This window comes from Oncorhynchus mykiss, chromosome 2 (genome assembly GCF_013265735.2).
Source record: "Oncorhynchus mykiss isolate Arlee chromosome 2, USDA_OmykA_1.1, whole genome shotgun sequence".
NCBI classification, from domain to species: domain Eukaryota; kingdom Metazoa; phylum Chordata; class Actinopteri; order Salmoniformes; family Salmonidae; genus Oncorhynchus; species Oncorhynchus mykiss.
This window is the reverse complement of record NC_048566.1, coordinates 20,264,089-20,285,464: the sequence shown is the minus strand read 5'-3', so window position 1 is coordinate 20,285,464 and position 21,376 is coordinate 20,264,089. Positions and strand designations below refer to the sequence as shown.

At 43.6% G+C, this 21,376-nt stretch overlaps 1 protein-coding gene across 3 annotated transcripts in view; it reads right to left on the bottom strand.

Annotated features, from left to right (window-relative positions):
• LOC110537377 (intermediate filament family orphan 1) overlaps positions 1–21,376 on the bottom strand; it is a 37,324-nt gene that overhangs the window by 11,674 nt on the left and 4,274 nt on the right. For all 3 annotated transcript variants that reach the window (XM_036941241.1, XM_036941247.1, XM_036941250.1), the window contains exons 2-3: positions 11,410–11,470; positions 1,983–2,078 (exon numbers count right to left, since the gene is read on the bottom strand). In XM_036941241.1, the coding sequence (XP_036797136.1) occupies positions 1,983–2,078; positions 11,410–11,470 (157 nt within the window). The remainder of the gene's footprint in view (positions 1–1,982; positions 2,079–11,409; positions 11,471–21,376) is intronic.

Here is a 21,376-nt window from a genome sequence, read left to right as displayed (position 1 = left end):
CGATCTGGGGCTCCACTCAAGATCTCACCCCGGGGGGTCAAAATGATCACAAGAACGGTGAGCAAAAATCCCAGAACCACATGGGGGGACCTAGTGAATGACCTGCAGAGAGCTGGGACCAAAGTAACAAAGCCTACCATCAGTAACACACTACGCCGCCAGGGACTCAAATCCTGCAGTGCCAGACGTGTCCCCCTGCTTAAGCCAGTGCATGTCCAGGCCCGTCTGAAGTTTGCTAGAGAGCATTTGGATGATCCAGAAGAAGATTGGGAGAATGTCATATGGTCAGATGAAACCAAAATATAACTTTTTGGTAAAAACTCAACTCGTCGTGTTTGGAGGACAAAGAATGCTGAGTTGCATCCAAAGAACACCATACCTACTGTGAAGCATGGGGGTGGAAACATCATGCTTTGGGGCTGTTTTTCTGCGAAGGGACCAGGACGACTGATCCGTGTAAAGGAAAGAATGAATGGGGCCATGTATCGTGAGATTTTGAGTGAAAACCTCCTTCCATCAGCAAGGGCATTGAAGATGAAACGTGGCTGGGTCTTTTAGCATGACAATGATCCCAAACACACCACCCGGGCAACGAAGGAGTGGCTTCGTAAGAAGCGTTTCATGGTCCTGGAGTGGCCTAGCCAGTCTCCAGATCTCAACCCCATAGAAAATCTTTGTAGGGAGTTGATAGTCCATGTTGCCCAGCAACAGCTCCAAAACATCACTGCTCTAGAGGAGATCTGCATGGAGGAATGGGCCAAAATACCAGCAACAGTGTGTGAAAACCTTGTGAAGACTTACAGAAAACGTTTGACCTCTGTCATTGCCAACAAAGGGTATATAACAAAGTACTGAGATAAACTTTTGTTATTGACCAAATACTTATTTTCCACCATCATTTGCAAATAAATTCATTAAAAATCCTACAATGTGATTTTCTGGATTTTTTTTCTCATTTTGTCTGCCATAGTTGAAGTGTACCTATGATGAAAATTACAGGCCTCTCTCATCTTTTTAAGTGGAGGACTTGCACAATTGGTGGCTGACTAAATACTTTTTTGCCCCACTGTATCACCGACACACTGAAATGGTCCACGCACACAGACAGTGTGGTGAAGAAGGCGCAATATCGCCTCTTCAACCTCAGGAGGCTGAAAAAAATGTTGGCTTATCACCGAAAACCCTCAATAACTTTTACAGGTGCACAATTGAGAGCATCCTGTCGGGCTGTATCACCGCCTGGTACACTAACTGCACCACCCACAACCGCAGGGCTCTCCAGTGGGAGGTACGGTCTGCACACCGGATCACCGGGGGCAAACTACCTGCCCTCCAGGACACCTACAACACCCGATGTCACAGGAAGGCCATAAAGATCATCAAGGACAACAACCACCCAAGCCACTGCCTGTTCACCTTGCTTCCACCCAGAAGGCAAGGTCAGTACAGGGGCATCAAATCTGGGACAGAGAGATTGGAAAACAGCTTCTATCTCAAGGCCATCAGATTGTTTAACAGCCACCACTAGCACAGAGAGGCTGCTACCTACAGACTTGATATCATTGGCCACTTTAATAAATGGATCACTAGTCACTTTAATAATACCACTTTAAGAATGTTTACATATCTCGCATTACGCATCACATATGTATATACTGTATCCTTCACTATCTATTCTTTACCATCTATTGCATCTTAGCCGCTCTGTCACTCATCCTTATGTTTTATACTTATATATTATTATCCCATTCCTTTACTAGATTGTGTGTATTAGGTTTTGTTGTGGAATTTGTTAGATATTAGGTTTTGTTGGGGAATTGTTAGATATTAGCTGTTAGATACTGCTGCACTGTCAGATCTAGAAGCATAAGCATTTCTCTACACTCGCAATAACATCTGCTAACCATGTGTATGTGACCAATACAATTGGATTGGATAAGAGAAGGTGCATATTGAGAGGAACTTTGTGGATGTAGACTCACGTTGCTCATGAGGCCTTTGAAGAGCACCAGTTCAGACTTCAGCTGCTGCACTCTGACAGCCAACTCATCCTGACAGCCCTCGCTCTCCTGGAGGTCCTACAAACAAAACACACACATAATCATGAGATGCATGTCCATGCATACAGGTACACTCACACACACACAACCCCACCACTCACACACATCCTGCAAACCAGCTCAGCCCCTACTTTCTGGATAAGGCCAGATTATAAACTCATCAAAAAAAAGAAACGTCCTTCCACTGTCAACTGCGTTTATTTACAGCAAACTTAACATGTGTAAATATTTGTATGAACATAACAAGATTCAACAACTGAGACAAACTGAACAAGTTCCACAGATATGTGACTAACAGAAATGGAATAATGTGTCCCTGAACAAAGGGGGGGGGGGGGGGGGGGGGGTGGGGGTCAAAATCAAAAGTAACAGTCAGTATCTGGTGTGGCCACCAGCTGCATTAAGTACTGCAGTTCATCCCCTCCTCATGGATTGCACCAGATTTGCCTGTTCTTGCTGTGAGATGTTACCCCACTCTTCCACCAAGGCACCTACAAGTTCCCTGACATTTCTGGGGGGGATTGAGATCTGGGCTCTTCGCTGGCCATGGCAGAACACTGACATTCCTGTCTTGCATGTCTGGTGGCATTGTCATGCTGGAGGGTCATGTCAGGATGAGCCTGCAGGAAGTATACCACATGAGGGAGTAGGATGTCTTCTCTGTAATGCACAGCGTTGAGATTGCCTGCAATGACAACAAGCTCAGTCCGATGATGCTGTGACACACTGCCCCAGACCATGACGGACTCTCCACCTCCAAATGGATCCCGCTTCAGAGTACAGGCTTCGGCGTAATGCTCATTCCTTCGACGATAAATGCGAATCCGACCATCACCCCTGGTGAGACAAAACCGCAACTCGTCAGTGAAGAGCACTTTTTGCCAGTCCTGTCTGGTCCAGCGACAGTGGGTTTGTGCCCATAGGCAACATTGTTGCCAGTGATGTCTGGTGAGGACCTGCCTTACAACAGGCCTACAAGCCCTCAGTCCAGCCTCTCTCAGCCTATTGCAGACAGTCTGAGCACTGATGGATGAATTGTGCGTTCCTGGTATAACTCGGGTAGTTTTTGTTGCCATCCTGTACCTGTCCCGCAGCTGTGATGTTCGGATGTACCGATCCTGTGTAGGTGTTGTTACACGTTACACATACAATTTATTGCCCTGGCCACATCTGCAGTCCTTATGCCTCCTTGCAGCATGTCTAAGGCACATTCACGCAGATGAGCAGGGACCCTGGGCATCTTTCTTTTGGTGTTTTTCAGAGTCAGTAGAAAGGCCTCTTTAGTGTCCTAGGTTTTCATAATTGCCTACCGTCTGTAAGCTGTTAGTGTCTTAACGACCGTTCCATGTTCATTAATTGTTTATGGTTCATTGAATAAGCATGGGAAACAGTGTCTAAACCCTTGACAATGAAGATCAGTTATTTGGATTTTTACTAATTATCATTCTTTTTTTGCTGAGTTTATATTGAGCAACTCAGGGTAGGGCCAAACAGTAAAACATTCTATATTGACCATCTCAGGGTAGGGCCAAACAGTAAAACATTCTATATTGACCAACTCAGGGTAGGGCCAAACAGTAAAACATTCTATATTGACCATCTCAGGATAGGGCCAAACAGTAAAACATTCTATATTGACCATCTCAGGGTAGGGCCAAACAGTAAAACATTCTATATTGACCATCTCAGGGTAGGGCCAAACAGTAAAACATTCTATATTGACCATCTCAGGGTAGGGCCAAACAGTAAAACATTCTATATTGACCATCTCAGGGTAGGGCCAAACAGTAAAACATTCTATATTGACCATCTCAGGGTAGGGCCAAACAGTAAAATATTCTATATTGACCATCTCAGGGTAGGGCCAAACAGTAAAATATTCTATATTGACCATCTCAGGGTAGGGCCAAACAGTAAAACATTCTATATTGACCATCTCAGGGTAGGGCCAAACAGTAAAACATTCTATATTGACCAACAGGGTAGGGCCAACAGTAAAACATTCTATATTGACCATCTCAGGGTAGGGCCAAACAGTAAAATATTCTATATTGACCATCTCAGGGTAGGGCCAAACAGTAAAACATTCTATATTGACCATCTCAGGGTAGGGCCAAACAGTAAAACATTCTATATTGACCATCTCAGGGTAGGGCCAAACAGTAAAATATTCTATATTGACCATCTCAGGGTAGGGCCAAACAGTAAAACATAATATAAATCTGGACTCAAATCGCACTTCAAATCCAAAGTACAACTATAATCTGTCCATGATGATTATATATTCTTTACAATGTAAGGATAGATGTTCTTACCCTAAGTCTTACTACAAATCCAAAGTACAACACACAAACATACAGTACATACACAGATTATACATTGACAACCCTGCCTACTTAATCTCACAAGTGCCTTGGATCATATTGTTGATCTAATTCTCCCTCTTTTCTCTGAAGTATTTGATTCCGTAAACTACTAGCCATAATATTTTGCAGAACTTCTTCCTGAGGTATGTCTTGACATAAAAGTTGATTGTGTCTGTGGTGCAAATGAAATAGGGTAACTTGACTTGACTCATCCCTGAGTGTTTCTTTGTGTAACTCTTGTACATTGTTCTGCATGGATAGTTGAATGTAAAGCGGAACTTTGCTGCATGCCATGTGGTCTCCTGTCGGCTCAACAGAGCCTGTCTAACTGGGTTAGGTAGATGTCCCCTGCAGTTGCATCCTCACACAAAAAACCTGAGAAACCAGAGCCCCACCTGGCTCAGCATTATATGCTCACCGATGGCAAGATGGCGCCGACAGACATGGCAGCTCTGCTTCTAGCTCCTTAGCAACTTTGCAGTATTGTTTTTTGTGTGTTATTTCTTACAGATGGAAATAACTTTTGAATATCATAGTGGTGGTAACTCACCAGCATTACGACCAGGAATGCGACTTTCCCCATTTGGATCCTTTGATCGTAACCCCCAGGGCATTTTAAATTATTCCAGAGGCTGCTACAAGATGCCGCCGTCGGAGAAATGTAGACTTCAAGTCTGACTCAGGAGGAGTGCACACCATCCACCGCTTCCGAGTATAGTACTCGCTAATGTTTAGTCCCTGGACAATAAAGTAGACGAGCTCAGGGCGAGGATCTCCTCCAGAGAGACATCAGGGACTGTAACATACTCTGTTTCACGGAATCAAGGCTCTCTCCGGATATACTGTCCCGGTCAATACAGCCAGCTGGGTTCTCAGTACATCGTGTACACAGAAATAGAGAACTCTCCGGGAAGAAGAAAGCGGGTGTGTATGTTTCATGATTAACTACTTATGGTATGATTGTGATAATGTACAGAAACTCAAGTCCTTTTGTTCATCAGACCTAGATTTCCTCACAATCAAATGCAGACTGTATTACCTACCAAGAGAATTCTCTTCAGTTATGCTCACAGCCGTGTACATTCCCCCTCAAGCCAATACCACGACGGCCCCTAGTCCAACGCAATAACGACCTGCCTCTTGTTGCATTCCACAAGGAGACTGCCTGTTACGCGAATACAGTAAGCCAAGGTAAGTTGCTAGCTAGCATTAAAATGATCTTATAAAAACAATCAATCAATCATAATCACTACCTACACATGGTTGATGATATTACTAGATATTATCTAGCGTGTCATGCCATGTATAATCTGACTGAGCATACAAGCATACAAGTATCTAAGTATCTGACTGAGCGGTGGTAGGCAGAAGCAGGCGCGTAAACATTCATACAAACAGCACTTTCGTGCGTTTTGCCAGCAGCTCATCGTTGTGCGTCAAGCGTTGCGCTGTTTATGACTTCCAGCATATCAACTCCCGAGATGAGGCTGGTGTAACCGAAGTGAAATGGCTGACTAGTTAGCGCGCGCTAATAGCGTTTCAAACGTCACTCGCTCGCTCTGAGCCTTGGAGTGGTTGTTTCCCTTGCTCTGCATGGGTAACGCTGCTTCGAGGGTGGTGTCGTGGAGGATCGTTACAAAATATAACACTTACAAGAACTTGTGAATTCAATATAGGCTTTTAATACAAACATATCAGAAGCCTAGATGGTCCGCGGAACACAGCCTTTTCCAGAGCACTGGCTCTGTATTTATACACATACGAGTCCATCCCACATGCAAATGAAGTTACTTCCCTCAGTCCATCTGCCACCATTATCTTTCAATCTGTGCTTCCTGCTTGTTCACGCCCAATAACGCCCATATCTGCTTTTAGTTAAGTTATAATGGTGATAGGACCTCTTCATGTCCCAAAAAGAATACATGCCCATCTTATCCTATGGGCCCCTTATGTTTAGCTTGGTGTGTTCTTTGGTATGTCTGTCCTTATTAGGACTAGTAGACTATGTGTCTCTTCTCTTCCTGTCCTAAAAATATATGTCCTATGTCTATAGTCCATCCGTTGGTCATTTGGCTGACCCCCTCCTTTGTGTGTCCCTCTGACCTTGGTATGTCCAGCTGTCCTATGCTCTCATGGCCTTACTTTGGTTTCCTGTCCTATACAATAGACAATGCATTTTACCATAAACATAATGCATTTTATGGCTTTGGCCATTACGTCTGTTATTTCTTGGTTTCCTGTTTTTACCAGAATGGCAAATGCACTCTAAGTGTATCTTCCTCTTGTGGTCTAATGTACACCTTTGCTCTACAGCCCTATATGTAGAGCTTGCTCCCACAGTGGCTGTTGTCGTTGTGTTCCTGGTTCGAGCCCAGGGAGGAGCGAGGAGAGGGACGGAAGCTATACTGTTCAATTCATATAATAACTACAACCTAAAACTTCTTACCTGGGAATATTGAAGACTCATGTTAAAAGGAACCACCAGCTTTCATATGTTCTCATGTTCTGAGCAAGGAACATAAATGTTAGCTTTCTTACATGGCAAATATTGCACTTTTACGTTCTTCTCCAACACTTTGTTTTTGCATTATTTAAACCAAATTGAACATGTTTCATTATTTATTTGAGGCTAAATTGATTTTATTGATGTATCATATGAAGTTAAAATAAGTGTTCATTCAGTATTGTTGTAATTGTCATTATTACAAATAAAACAAAATAAAAATCGTCTGATTAATCAATATTTTTTTTGGTCCTCCAATAATCTGTATCGGCGTTGAAAAATCATAAAATCGGTCGACCTCTAGTACCCATGCTGCTAAAAACCACTGCTACTCCAACTTCAGCGACATATGTGGCAGGGTCTACAGACAATCACGGATTACAAAGGGAAAACCAGCCAAATGGACGTCTTGCTCCCGGACAAGCTAAACACCTTCTTCGCCTGCTTTGAGGATAACACAGTGCCACCAACACAGCCCGCTCCCAAGGACTGTGGAAGTGCACTGCCCGCACTTCAAGGACATCAACCACCCTAGCCATGGCCTGTTCACCCGCTATTGTCCAGAAGGCGAGGTCAGGATAATAGCGGGGTGAACAGGCCGTGTCTCGGGTGGTTGATGTTCTAGATTATCTTTTTGGCCTTCCTGTGACATTGGGTGTTGTAGGTGTCCTGGAAGCCAGGCAGTGTGCCCCCGGTGATACGTTGGGCAGACCGCACCACCCTCTGGAGAGTCCTGCGGTTGCGAGCAGTGCACTTCCGGTCACAAGACGCAGGCTTCCTTATTGTCCCTAGAATTTCCAAGCAAACAGCTGGATGCAGGGCTTTCTCCCATGGAGCTCAAGTTTTATGGAATGGTCTACCTATCCATGTGAGAGACGCAGACTCAGACTCAGACTCAAGACTCATCTCTTCAGTAGGTCCTATGATTGAGTGTAGTCTGGCCCAGGGGTGTGAAGTTGAACGGCAAGGCACTGGAGCGACGAACCGCCCTTGCTGTCTCTGCCTGGCCGGTTCCCCTCTCTCCACTGGGATTCTCTGCCTCTAACCCTATTACGGGGGCTGAGTCACTGGCTTACTGGTGCTCTTCCATGCCGTCCCTCAACCCACTTGAGTGGCCGGGGTATCATTGGATAGGGCCACAGTGTCTCCCGACCCCTCCTGTCTCAGCCTCCAGTATTTATGCTGCAATAGTTTGTGTCGGGGGGCTAGGGTCAGTCTGTTATTTCTGGAGTATTTATCCTGTCTTATCCGGTGTCCTGTGTGAATTTAAGTATGCTCCCTTTAACTCTCTCTTTCCTCTCAGAGGACCTGAGCCCTAGGACCATGCCTCAGGACTACCTGGCCTGATGACTCCTTGCGGTCCCCAGTTCACCCGCTGTCCCCAGTCCACCTGCTGTTGATCCAGTTTCAACTGTTCTGCCTGCGGATATGGAACCCTGACCTGTTGACCGGACGTGCTACCTTGTCCCGGACCTGCTGTTTTCAACTCTCTCTACCGTACCTGCTGTATCTAACTCAAAGATTGGCTATGAAAAGCCAACTGACATTTACTCCTGAGGTGCTGACCTGTTGCACCCTCTACAACCACTGGGATTATTATTATCTGACCCTGCTGGTCATCTGTGAACGTTTGAACATCTTGGCCATGTTCTGTTATAATCTCCACCCGGCACAGCCAGAAGAGGACTGATCACCCCTCAGAGCCTGGTTCCTCTCTAGGTTTCTTCCTAGGTTCCTGCCTTTCGAGTTTTTCCTAGCCACCATGCTTCTACATATGCATTGCTTGCTGTTTGGGGTTTTAAGCTGGGTTTCTGTATAGCACTTTTTGACATTGGTTGATGTAAAAAGGGCTTTATAAATACATGTGAATGATTGATTGAGTACAGGTGCATCAAAACTGGGACCAAGAGACTGAAAAACAGCTTCTATCTCAAGGCCATCAGACTGTTAAATAGCCATCACTTGCCGGCTACCAACCGGTTACTCAACCCTGCACCTTAGAGGCTGCTGTCCAATATACATAGACATGGACTCACTGGTCACTTTAATAAATGTTTGCATACTGTTTGACTCATTTCATATGTATATACTGTATTCTAATCTACTATATTTTAGTCAATGCCACTCGGACATTGCTCATCCTAATATTTATACACTACCGGCCAAAAGTTTAAGAACACCTACTCATTCAAGGGCTTTTCTTTCTTTCTTTTTTTTAGCTATTTTCTACATTGTATAATAATAGTGAAGACATCAAAACTATGAAATAACAAATATGGAATCACGTAGTAACCAAAAATAGTTAAACAAATCCAAATAGATTTTATATTTGAAATTTATCAAATAGCCAACCCTTGCCTTGATTACAGCTTTGCACAATCTTGGCATTCTCTCAACTAGCTTCAGTTGGAATGTTTTTGTAACAGTCTTGAAGGAGTTCCCACATATGCTGAGCACTTGTTGGCTGCTTTTCCTTCACTCTGCGCTGCGACTCATCCCAAACCATCTCAATTTGGTTGAGGTTGGGTAATTGTGGAGGCCAGGTCATCTGATGCAACACTCCATCATTCTCCTTCTTGGTAAAATAGCCCTTACACAGCCTGAAGGTGTGTTGGGTCATATGTTGGGTCAAACAAATGATAGTCCCACTAAGCGCAAACCAGATGCGAAGGCGTATCGCTGAAGAATGCTGTGATAGCCATGCTGGTTAAGTATCCCTTGAATTCTAAATAAATCACAGACAGTGTCACCAGCAAAGCACCCCCACACCATAGCACCTCCTCCTCCCTGCTTTACGGAGGGAAATACAGAGATCATCCTTTCACCCACACAGCGGTTGGAACCAAACATGTCAAATTTGGACTCCAGACCAAAGGACAAATTTCCACCGGTTGAATGTCCATTGCACATGTTTCTTGGCCCAAGCAAGTCTCTTCTTCTTATTGGTGTCCTTTAGTAGTGGTTTCTTTGCAGCAAAAAGGCCTGATTCACACAGTCTTCTCTGAACAGTTGATGTTGAGATGGGTCTGTTACTTGAACTCTGTGAAGCATTTATCTGTGCTGCAATTTCTGAGGCTGGTAACTCTAATGAACTTATTATCTGCAGCAGAGGTAACTCTGGGTCTTCCTTTCCTGTGGCGGTCCTCATGAGAGCCAGTTTCATCATAGCGCTTTATGGTTTTTGCGACTGCACTTGAAGAAACTTTCAATGTTCTTGAAATTTTCCTTATTGACTAACATTCATGTCTTACAGTAATGATAGACTGTCATTTCTCTTTGCTTATTTGAGCTGTTATTGCCATAATATGGACTTGGTCTTTTACCAAATAGGGCTATCTTCTGTATACCACCCCTACCTTGTCACAACACAACTTATTGGCTCAAATGCATTAGGATGGATAGAAATTCCACAAATTAACTTTTAATAAGGCACACCTGTTAATTTAAATGCATTCCAGGTGACTACCTCATGACGCTGGTTGAGAGAATGCCATGAGTGTGCAAAGCTGTCATCAAGGCAAAGAGTGGCTATTTGAAGAATCTCAAATATAAAATATATTTTGATTTGTTTAACACTTTTTTGGTTACTACATGATTCCATGTGTGTTATTTCATAGTTCTGATGTCTTCACTATTATTCTAAAAATAGTAAAAATAAAGAAAAGCCCTTGAATGAGTAGGTGTTCTTAAACTTCTGACCGGTAGTGTATATTTCTTAACTCCATTCTTTTACTTTAGATTTGTGTGAATTGTTAGATATTACTATTACAATATTTAACATCTGCTTAATATGTATGTGACCAATAAAATTTGGAAGTAGGACGTCAAATGCCTTTCAGATGTAACTATCTGATGGGGACCAATGGGGCCATTTTGGGGAGTTGATATTGTTGCTGTAATTCAATCATGCTGAATGTGTGTATAAGTAGCTCCACCTGTTCCTCAAATAGTTAACCATTTGGCTGTCTGATCATGACTGTCAGCTGCTTTCTGTAACACGTATGACGAACGTCATGGGAGGAGCATCTAACTAGTCGGTTAGGGATTTATACATAGCCTACAGTACAATTATGTTAGCTGTTTATAAACATACATATTAGGTTAGTGGTTTGCACACTATTCAACCAAGCTGTTTCATACAAGAAATTGTATTAGGTTGTTTTGCATTCGTCAGGGCAATGTCAAATGTGTCAACACCGCCAGAACCTGATGACACAGCGTCAGAGACAACACTGCGCCTCTGGCCCCGCGCCCTAAGTTAGTGTATAGATCAGCGAGGAGGGCCTTTGTGTCTACAAGCATTGAGCTCCTAAACATTTCAATATAATGTCTTGTTGTCATGTTTGATATGCTGACATGGCTTTGTTCTTATCCCTGCAAATACACAGACATTTACCCCCATGCATCAATCAATATGAGAGGCCAGGCACACGCACGCACGCACGCACGCACGCACACACACACACACACACAGTGTTACCTCCTGTAGGTCTTCCATCTTCTGCTGCATGTCCACTCTGACAGTGTACTCCTCCTCCCACCTACACAACAAAAAGTCATGTGAAGTAAATTACACAGTAAAATGGCAACATCATAATAATAACTATTAACTGTGTGTGTGTGTGTGTGTGTGTGTGTGTGTGTCTGAAACCCCTGGTCCATGAATCTGGGCCCCAGGGTCAGACAGCACCATCCATCTAGTGAACAGTAATCTCATTAAAAGCCTGTACAGTTGACATGTTAGAACTACAATGGCTGATTCGGTGACTCAACACACCACACAGACCACACTGTCATTGCTGCTTAAAATGCACAATACTGCGACATGTCGGAGCCTTTACCAAACTGCTCTTAAAACAAATAGGAGGTTATATAGTGTACAGAGAGACGTTTTTTTGTGCCATTGTGCACACTGTTGTGATTGAGATAGATGGGTAAGGTGAGAGTGAGGGAGAGAGCGAGGGAAAGATGAGCTGTGCTCTCTTTGGGAGCCACCTCCCTTTTCCCGCAATCACAGCCTGCCGTGCAGAGTATACCGCATTGCAGATACTAGGTAGAGGGGAAGGCGCATGGCTGCATGCAGTTGGGGAGAGAGAGAGAGGTGTGGGGGAAGGGGGTTGAAGAGAGGAGAGTGGAGCTGGCAGTGGAGGGCATGTGAGAGAGAGAGAGAGAGATGTGGGGGAAGGGGGTTGAAGAGAGGAGAGTGGAGCTGGCAGTGGAGAGCATGCGAGAGAGAGAGAGATGTGGGGGAAGGGGGTTGAAGAGAGGAGAGTGGAGCTGGCAGTGGAGAGCATGCGAGAGAGGGAGAGAGATGTGGGGGAAGGGGGTTGAAGAGAGGAGAGTGGAGCTGGCAGTGGAGAGCATGCGAGAGAGAGAGAGAGAGGTGTGGGGGAAGGGGGTTGAAGAGAGGAGAGTGGAGCTGGCAGTGGAGAGAGAGAGAGCAAATTTGGTATAGATCAGACATAACCTAACCCACTCTAGTCAATTAATTAAAACAGGAACATTTCACATCTGGTTGGAAATAAATAGGGAAATGATCTCAGAGAAAATGGTTGTTCTGTGTGGTACACAGGTACACCTGTCTCCCCCCATACATTAATGACACCTTCTCCATCCTAGAGGGGGAGATCAACCCTTTCCAGGGTTATCACCGACCTCAACCCAGTGTCTCTCGGAACAATCACAGTCATTCCACTGACACCCCTATCAGATCACAGCAAAATCACAATCTTCTTGAACAGAGCAATACTCAACTAAGGCATTGAAGCTGAACAAACTACATGCTTTTAAGAAATGCTATAGATGGAAGGAGGGTAGTGTAGAAAACAGAAAAACTATTGGCCAACAACAAATCCAATCCCTCCTAGACAATTTCCAGGACAAAATGTTTCCCTGTAATAGTGAAGGTGTAAAAGTAGCCATAGGATGCCTGAACACTATATTTGATCTATCAGCTAACATTTCAAATTTAGAAAACTAACAACAATTAGAAATGGTTTGATGAAGAACGCAAAAACCTAAGAAAGAAATTGAAACCTATCCAATCAAAAACACAGAGACCCAGAAAACCTTAGCTTCCGCCTTCAAGATGGTGAAACACTAAAATAATACAGAAATACACTAAGAAAAAAGAAGGAACATCATTTCAGAAATCAGCTCAATGAAACTGAAGATTCCATAGAATCAAATCACTTCTGGGAACATTGGAACACACTAAACAACACGAAGAGCTATCTATCCATAATGGAGATGTATGGATAAAACACTTCTCCCATCTTTTCAGTATTATAACAAATAAAAAACATATACATGACCGTTTACTAAACTTAGAATCAGCTATGAAAGACTACCAGAACCCACTGGATTCTCCAATTCCATTGGATGAGCTACAGGCCTGTAGTGTTGATGGTATACTAAACTAAATGATTAAATATACAAACCACAAATAGGCTATTCTTAAACTCTTCAACATCATCCTCAGCACTGGCAACTTCCCCAATATTTGGAACCAAGGTCTGATCATCCCAATCCACAAAGTGGAGACAAATTTGACCCCAATAACTATAGTGGAATCTGCATCAACAGCAATCTCTGAAAAATCCTCTGCACCATCATCAACAGCAGACTCCATCATTTCCTCGTATTCACCCTGCACACCCTTACTAACAAACAAACCTAAATAAAGCAAAGTCTTCTCATGCTTTGTTGATTTCAAAAAAGCGTTTTGCAAAGGCACTTGAACAGCCTACAGCACCAGGCCTCACCATACTGGACTCACAAATCACATGTCTACTGTTTGCAGATGATCTGGTGCTTCTGCCCCCAACCAAGGAGGGCCGACAGCAGCACTTAGATCTTCTGCACAGATTCTGTCAGACGTGGGCCCTGAAAGTGAATCTCAGTAAGACAAAATTAATGGTGTTCCAAAAAAGGTCCAGAAGCCATGACAACAAATACAAATTCTATCTAGATAGTGTTGCCCCTAGAGCACACAAATAGTTATGCTGACCTCGGACTAAACATCAGCACCACAGCTAACTTCCACAAGGCTGTGAACAATCTGACAGACAAGGCAAGAAGGACCTTCTACCCCATCAAAAAGAACATAAAGCTTGACATCCCAATCAGTAACAGAACCCCATTGCCCTCTATGGTTGTGAGGTCTGGGTGGGGTCCACTCACCAACCAAGAATTCACTAAATGGGACAAACCCAATTGAGATTTTGCCTGCAGAATTCTGTAACAAATTACTTTGTGTGCAACGCAAAACCCAGAATTATGCATGCAGAGCAGAATTAGGACTACACCCACTAGTTATCAAATTGCAGAAAAGAGCTGTTAAATTCTACAAACACCTAAAAGGAAGTGATGCCCACACATTCCACCACAAAGCCATCACCTACAGAGAGATGAACCTAGAGAAGAGGCCCATCAGCCAGAAAAGAGCTGTTAAATTCTACAAACACCTAAAAGGAAGTGATGCCCACACATTCCACCACAAAGCCCTCACCTACAGAGAGATGAACCTAGAGAAGAGTCCCCTCAGCCAGAAAAGAGCTGTTAAATTCTACAAACACCTAAAAGGAAGTGATGCCCACACATTCCACCACAAAGCCCTCACCTACAGAGAGATGAACCTAGAGAAGAGGCCCCTCAGCCAGAAAAGAGCTGTTAAATTCTACAAACACCTAAAAGGAAGTGATGCCCACACATTCCACCACAAAGCCCTCACCTACAGAGAGATGAACCTAGAGAAGAGTCCCCTCAGCCAGAAAAGAGCTGTTAAATTCTACAAACACCTAAAAGGAAGTGATGCCCACACATTCCACCACAAAGCCCTCACCTACAGAGAGATGAACCTAGAGAAGAGCCCTCAGCCAGAAAAGAGCTGTTAAATTCTACAAACACCTAAAAGGAAGCGATGCCCACACATTCCACCACAAAGCCCTCACCTACAGAGAGATGAACCTAGAGAAGAGGCCCCTCAGCCAGAAAAGAGCTGTTAAATTCTACAAACACCTAAAAGGAAGTGATGCCCACACATTCCACCACAAAGCCCTCACCTACAGAGAGATGAACCTAGAGAAGAGGCCCCTCAGCCAGAAAAGAGCTGTTAAATTCTACAAAGACCTAAAAGGAAGTGATGCCCACACATTCCACCACAAAGCCCTCACCTACAGAGAGATGAACCTAGAGAAGAGTTCCCTCAGCCAGAAAAGAGCTGTTAAATTCTACAAACACCTAAAAGGAAGTGATGCCCACACATTCCACCACAAAGCCCTCACCTACAGAGAGATGAACCTAGAGAAGAGGCCCCTCAGCCAGAAAAGAGCTGTTAAATTCTACAAACACCTAAAAGGAAGTGATGCCCACACATTCCACCACAAAGCCCTCACCTACAGAGAGATGAACCTAGAGAAGAGGCCCCTCAGCCAGAAAAGAGCTGTTAAATTCTACAAAGACCTAAAAGGAAGTGATGCCCACACATTCCACCACAAAGCCCTCACCTACAGAGAGATGAACCTAGAGAAGAGGCCCCTCAGCCAGAAAAGAGCTGTTAAATTCTACAAACACCTAAAAGGAAGCGATGCCCACACATTCCACCACAAAGCCCTCACCTACAGAGAGATGAACCTAGAGAAGAGTCCCCTCAGCCAGAAAAGAGCTGTTAAATTCTACAAACACCTAAAAGGAAGTGATGCCCACACATTCCACCACAAAGCCCTCACCTACAGAGAGATGAACCTAGAGAAGAGTCCCCTCAGCCAGAAAAGAGCTGTTAAATTCTACAAAGACCTAAAAGGAAGTGATGCCCACACATTCCACCACAAAGCCCTCACCTACAGAGAGATGAACCTAGAGAAGAGTCCCCTCAGCCAGAAAAGAGCTGTTAAATTCTACAAACACCTAAAAGGAAGCGATGCCCACACATTCCACCACAAAGCCCTCACCTACAGAGAGATGAACCTAGAGAAGAGTCCCCTCAGCCAGAAAAGAGCTGTTAAATTCTACAAACACCTAAAAGGAAGTGATGCCCACACATTCCACCACAAAGCCCTCACCTACAGAGAGATGAACCTAGAGAAGAGGCCCCTCAGCCAGAAAAGAGCTGTTAAATTCTACAAACACCTAAAAGGAAGTGATGCCCACACATTCCACCACAAAGCCCTCACCTACAGAGAGATGAACCTAGAGAAGAGTCCCCTCAGCCAGAAAAGAGCTGTTAAATTCTACAAACACCTAAAAGGAAGTGATGCCCACACATTCCACCACAAAGCCCTCACCTACAGAGAGATGAACCTAGAGAAGAGTCCCCTCAGCCAGAAAAGAGCTGTTAAATTCTACAAACACCTAAAAGGAAGCGATGCCCACACATTCCACCACAAAGCCCTCACCTACAGAGAGATGAACCTAGAGAAGAGTCCCCTCAGCCAGAAAAGAGCTGTTAAATTCTACAAACACCTAAAAGGAAGTGATGCCCACACATTCCACCACAAAGCCCTCACCTACAGAGAGATGAACCTAGAGAAGAGGCCCCTCAGCCAGAAAAGAGCTGTTAAATTCTACAAACACCTAAAAGGAAGTGATGCCCACACATTCCACCACAAAGCCCTCACCTACAGAGAGATGAACCTAGAGAAGAGTCCCCTCAGCCAGAAAAGAGCTGTTAAATTCTACAAACACCTAAAAGGAAGTGATGCCCACACATTCCACCACAAAGCCCTCACCTACAGAGAGATGAACCTAGAGAAGAGTCCCCTCAGCCAGAAAAGAGCTGTTAAATTCTACAAACACCTAAAAGGAAGTGATGCCCACACATTCCACCACAAAGCCCTCACCTACAGAGAGATGAACCTAGAGAAGAGTCCCCTCAGCCAGAAAAGAGCTGTTAAATTCTACAAACACCTAAAAGGAAGCAATGCCCACACATTCCACCACAAAGCCCTCACCTACAGAGAGATGAACCTAGAGAAGAGGCCCCTCAGCCAGAAAAGAGCTGTTAAATTCTACAAACACCTAAAAGGAAGTGATGCCCACACATTCCACCACAAAGCCCTCACCTACAGAGAGATGAACCTAGAGAAGAGTCCCCTCAGCCAGAAAAGAGCTGTTAAATTCTACAAACACCTAAAAGGAAGTGATGCCCACACATTCCACCACAAAGCCCTCACCTACAGAGAGATGAACCTAGAGAAGAGGCCCCTCAGCCAGAAAAGAGCTGTTAAATTCTACAAACACCTAAAAGGAAGTGATGCCCACACATTCCACCACAAAGCCCTCACCTACAGAGAGATGAACCTAGAGAAGAGTCCCCTCAGCCAGAAAAGAGCTGTTAAATTCTACAAACACCTAAAAGGAAGTGATGCCCACACATTCCACCACAAAGCCATCACCTACAGAGAGATGAACCTAGAGAAGAGGCCCCTCAGCCAGAAAAGAGCTGTTAAATTCTACAAACACCTAAAAGGAAGTGATGCCCACACATTCCACCACAAAGCCATCACCTACAGAGAGATGAACCTAGAGAAGAGTCCCCTCAGCCAGAAAAGAGCTGTTAAATTCTACAAACACCTAAAAGGAAGTGATGCCCACACATTCCACCACAAAGCCCTCACCTACAGAGAGATGAACCTAGAGAAGAGGCCCCTCAGCCAGAAAAGAGCTGTTAAATTCTACAAACACCTAAAAGGAAGTGATGCCCACACATTCCACCACAAAGCCCTCACCTACAGAGAGATGAACCTAGAGAAGAGGCCCCTCAGCCAGAAAAGAGCTGTTAAATTCTACAAACACCTAAAAGGAAGTGATGCCCACACATTCCACCACAAAGCCCTCACCTACAGAGAGATGAACCTAGAGAAGAGGCCCCTCAGCCAGAAAAGAGCTGTTAAATTCTACAAACACCTAAAAGGAAGCGATGCCCACACATTCCACCACAAAGCCCTCACCTACAGAGAGATGAACCTAGAGAAGAGGCCCATCAGCCAGAAAAGAGCTGTTAAATTCTACAAACACCTAAAAGGAAGCGATGCCCACACATTCCACCACAAAGCCCTCACCTACAGAGAGATGAACCTAGAGAAGAGGCCCATCAGCCAGAAAAGAGCTGTTAAATTCTACAAACACCTAAAAGGAAGCGATGCCCACACATTCCACCACAAAGCCCTCACCTACAGAGAGATGAACCTAGAGAAGAGGCCCCTCAGCCAGCTGAGTCTCTGTTCACAAACACAAACTGACCTCACAGAGCCTGAGGACAGAAACGTATTTAGACCAAAACAAATTAAAAGAAAACAAAGGGATAACTATTTGACACACTGGAAAGAATCAACCCCAAAAAAACCTGAGCAAATTGGATTTACATGTTTTTTATTTCACCTTTATTTAACCAGGTAGGCCAGTTGAGAACAAGTTCTCATTTACAACTGCGACCTGGCCAAGATAAAGCAAAGCAGTGAGTTACACATGGCAGTGAGTTACACAACAACAGAGAGTTACACATGGAATAAACAAACATACAGTCAATAATACAATAGAAAAATCTATATACAGTGTGTGCAAATGTAGTACGATTAGGGAAGTAAGGCAGTAAATAGGCCATAGTGGTAAAATAATTTCAATTTAGCAATTAAACACTGGAGTGATAGGTGTGCAGAAGATGAATGTGCAAGTAGAGATACTGGGGTGCAAAGGAGAAAAAAATATATATATATAAATAAATAACAATATGGGGATGAGGTAGTTGGGTGGGCTATTTACAGATGGGCTGTGTACAGGTGCAATGATCAGTAAGGCTCTGACAGCTAAATGCTATTTGGCCCTAAACATGGAGTACACAGTGGCAGAATACCTGACCACTGTGACTGACCCAAAATGTACCCCCATAGACAGACCTGGCTATGTGCATAATGCTCACAAAATGAGGTGGAAACTGAGCTGAACTTCCTAACCCCCTGCCAAATGTATGACCATATTAGAGACACATATTTCCCACAGATCACACGGACTCACAAAGAATTTGAAAACTAATTAAACATTGATAAACTCCCATATCTGTTAGGCGAAATACCGCAGTGTGAAATCACAGCAGCAGGATTTGGGCCCGTTGCCATGAGAAAAGTGCAACAAGTGCAGCACAAAAAACATTGTAAATACCACCAATATTTATGTTGATTTATCTTCCCCTACTTTTGACACTACAACCATATGCACATTGATATAACACTGTACATAGCTGATATATAACACAAAACGTAAAAAAATATATTTTTCAAAACTTTGTGAGTGCAATGCTTACTGTTAATTTCTAATCGTTTTTGGTGACATTGTTTCATGTATTCTCACTTCTTTGTTTACTGTTTGTCTCACTTGCTTTGGCAATGTAAAGATGATTCCCATGCCAATAAAGCCGCATTTAATTTGATGAGAGAGAGCGAGAGAGAGAGCGAGAGAGAGAGAGAGAGAGAGAGAGAGAGAGAGAGAGAGAGAGAGAGAGAGAGAGAGAGAGAGAGAGAGAGAGAGAGAGAGAGAGAGAGAGAGAGAGAGAGAGAGAGAGAGAGAGAGAGAGAGAGAGAGAGAGAGAGAGAGAGAGAGAGAGAGAGAGAGAAAGATGGAGACAGAGAGACAGAGAGACAGAGAGAGAAAGAGAGAGAAAGACGGAGACAGAGAGACTGAGAGAAAGACGGAGACAGAGAGACAGAGAGAGGTGAAGTGGGGATGATAATACAGGACAGAGCAGGTCAGGAAAATAAGGGAGGAGACAGTAAGAGGGTACAGTGGTGTAAAGTACTTAAGTAAAAATACTTTAAAAGTACTATTTAAGTCGTTTTTGGGGGTCACTTTTACTTCACTACATTCCTAAAGAAAATGCATGTACTTTTTATTCCGTACATTTTCCCTGACACCCAAAAGTACTCGTTACATTTTGAATGCTTAGCGGGACAGAAATGGTCCAATTCACACACTTATCAAGAGATCATTCCTGGTCATCTCTACTGCCTCTGACCTGTCAGACTCACTAAACACAAATGCTTAGTTTCTGAATGATGTCTGAGTTAGAGGTCGACCGATTATGATTTTTCAACACCGATACCGATTATTGGAGGACCAAAAAAAGCCGATACCGATAATGACAATTACAACAATACTGAATGAACAATGAACACTTAATATAATACATAAATAAAATCTATTTCGTCTCAAATAAATAATTAAACATGTTCAATTTGGTTTAAATAATGCAAAAACACAGTGTTGGAGAAGAAAGTAAAAGTGCAATATGTGCCATGTAAATAAGCTAACGTTTAAGTTCCTTGCTCAGAACATGAGAACATATGAAAGCTGGTGGTTCCTTTTAACATGAGTCAATATTCCCAGGTAAGAAGTTTAGGTTGTAGTTATTATAGGAATTACAGGACTATGTCTCTCTATACCATTTGTATTTCATATACCTTTGACTATTGGATGTTCGTATAGGCTCTTTAGTATTGCCAGCCTCATCTCAGGAGTTGATAGGCTTGGAGTCATAAACAGCGCTGTGCATTCAAGCACTGCTAAGAGCTGCTGGCAAATGCAGTAAAGTGCTGTTTGAATGAATGCTTACGAGCCTGCTGCTGCCTACCACCGCTCAGTCAGACTGCTCTATCAAATCATATACTTAATTATAATAAACACACAAATACAAGCCTTAGGTCATTAATATGGTCAGATCCGTAAACTATCATTTCGAAAACAAAACGTTTATTCTTTCAGTGAAATACGAAACCGTTCTGTATTTTATTCAACAGACGGCAACCCTAAGTCTAAATATTGTTGTTACATTGCACAACCTTCAATGTTATGTCATAATTATGTAAAATTCTGCCAAATTAGTTTACAACGAGCCAGGCGGCCCAAACTGCTGCGTATACCCTGACTCTGCTTACACAGAACACAAGATAAGCCAGGCGTAGTGAGCCAGGCGGCCCAAACGGCTGCGTATACCCTGACTCTGCTTACACTGAACACAAGATAAGCCAGGCGTAGTGAGCCAGGCGGCCCAAACGGCTGCGTATACCCTGACTCTGCTTACACTGAACACAAGATAAGCCAGGCGTAGTGAGCCAGGCGGCCCAAACGGCTGCGTATACCCTGACTCTGCTTACACTGAACACAAGATAAGTGACACAATTTCCCTAGTTAATATTGTCCGCTAACGTTCATTTATTTTAACTACATATGCAGGTTTAAAAACATATATTGTGTATTGATTTTAAGAAAGGCATTGATGTTTATGGTTAGGTACATTTGTGCAGCGATTGTGCTTTCTTTCACAAATGAGCTTTTGTTAAATCCTCACCCGTTTGGTAAGTTGAAGTAGGCTGTGATTCGATGATAAATTAACAGGCACTGCCTTGATTATATGCAACGCAGGACAAGCTAGTTAAAATAGTAATATCATCAACCAT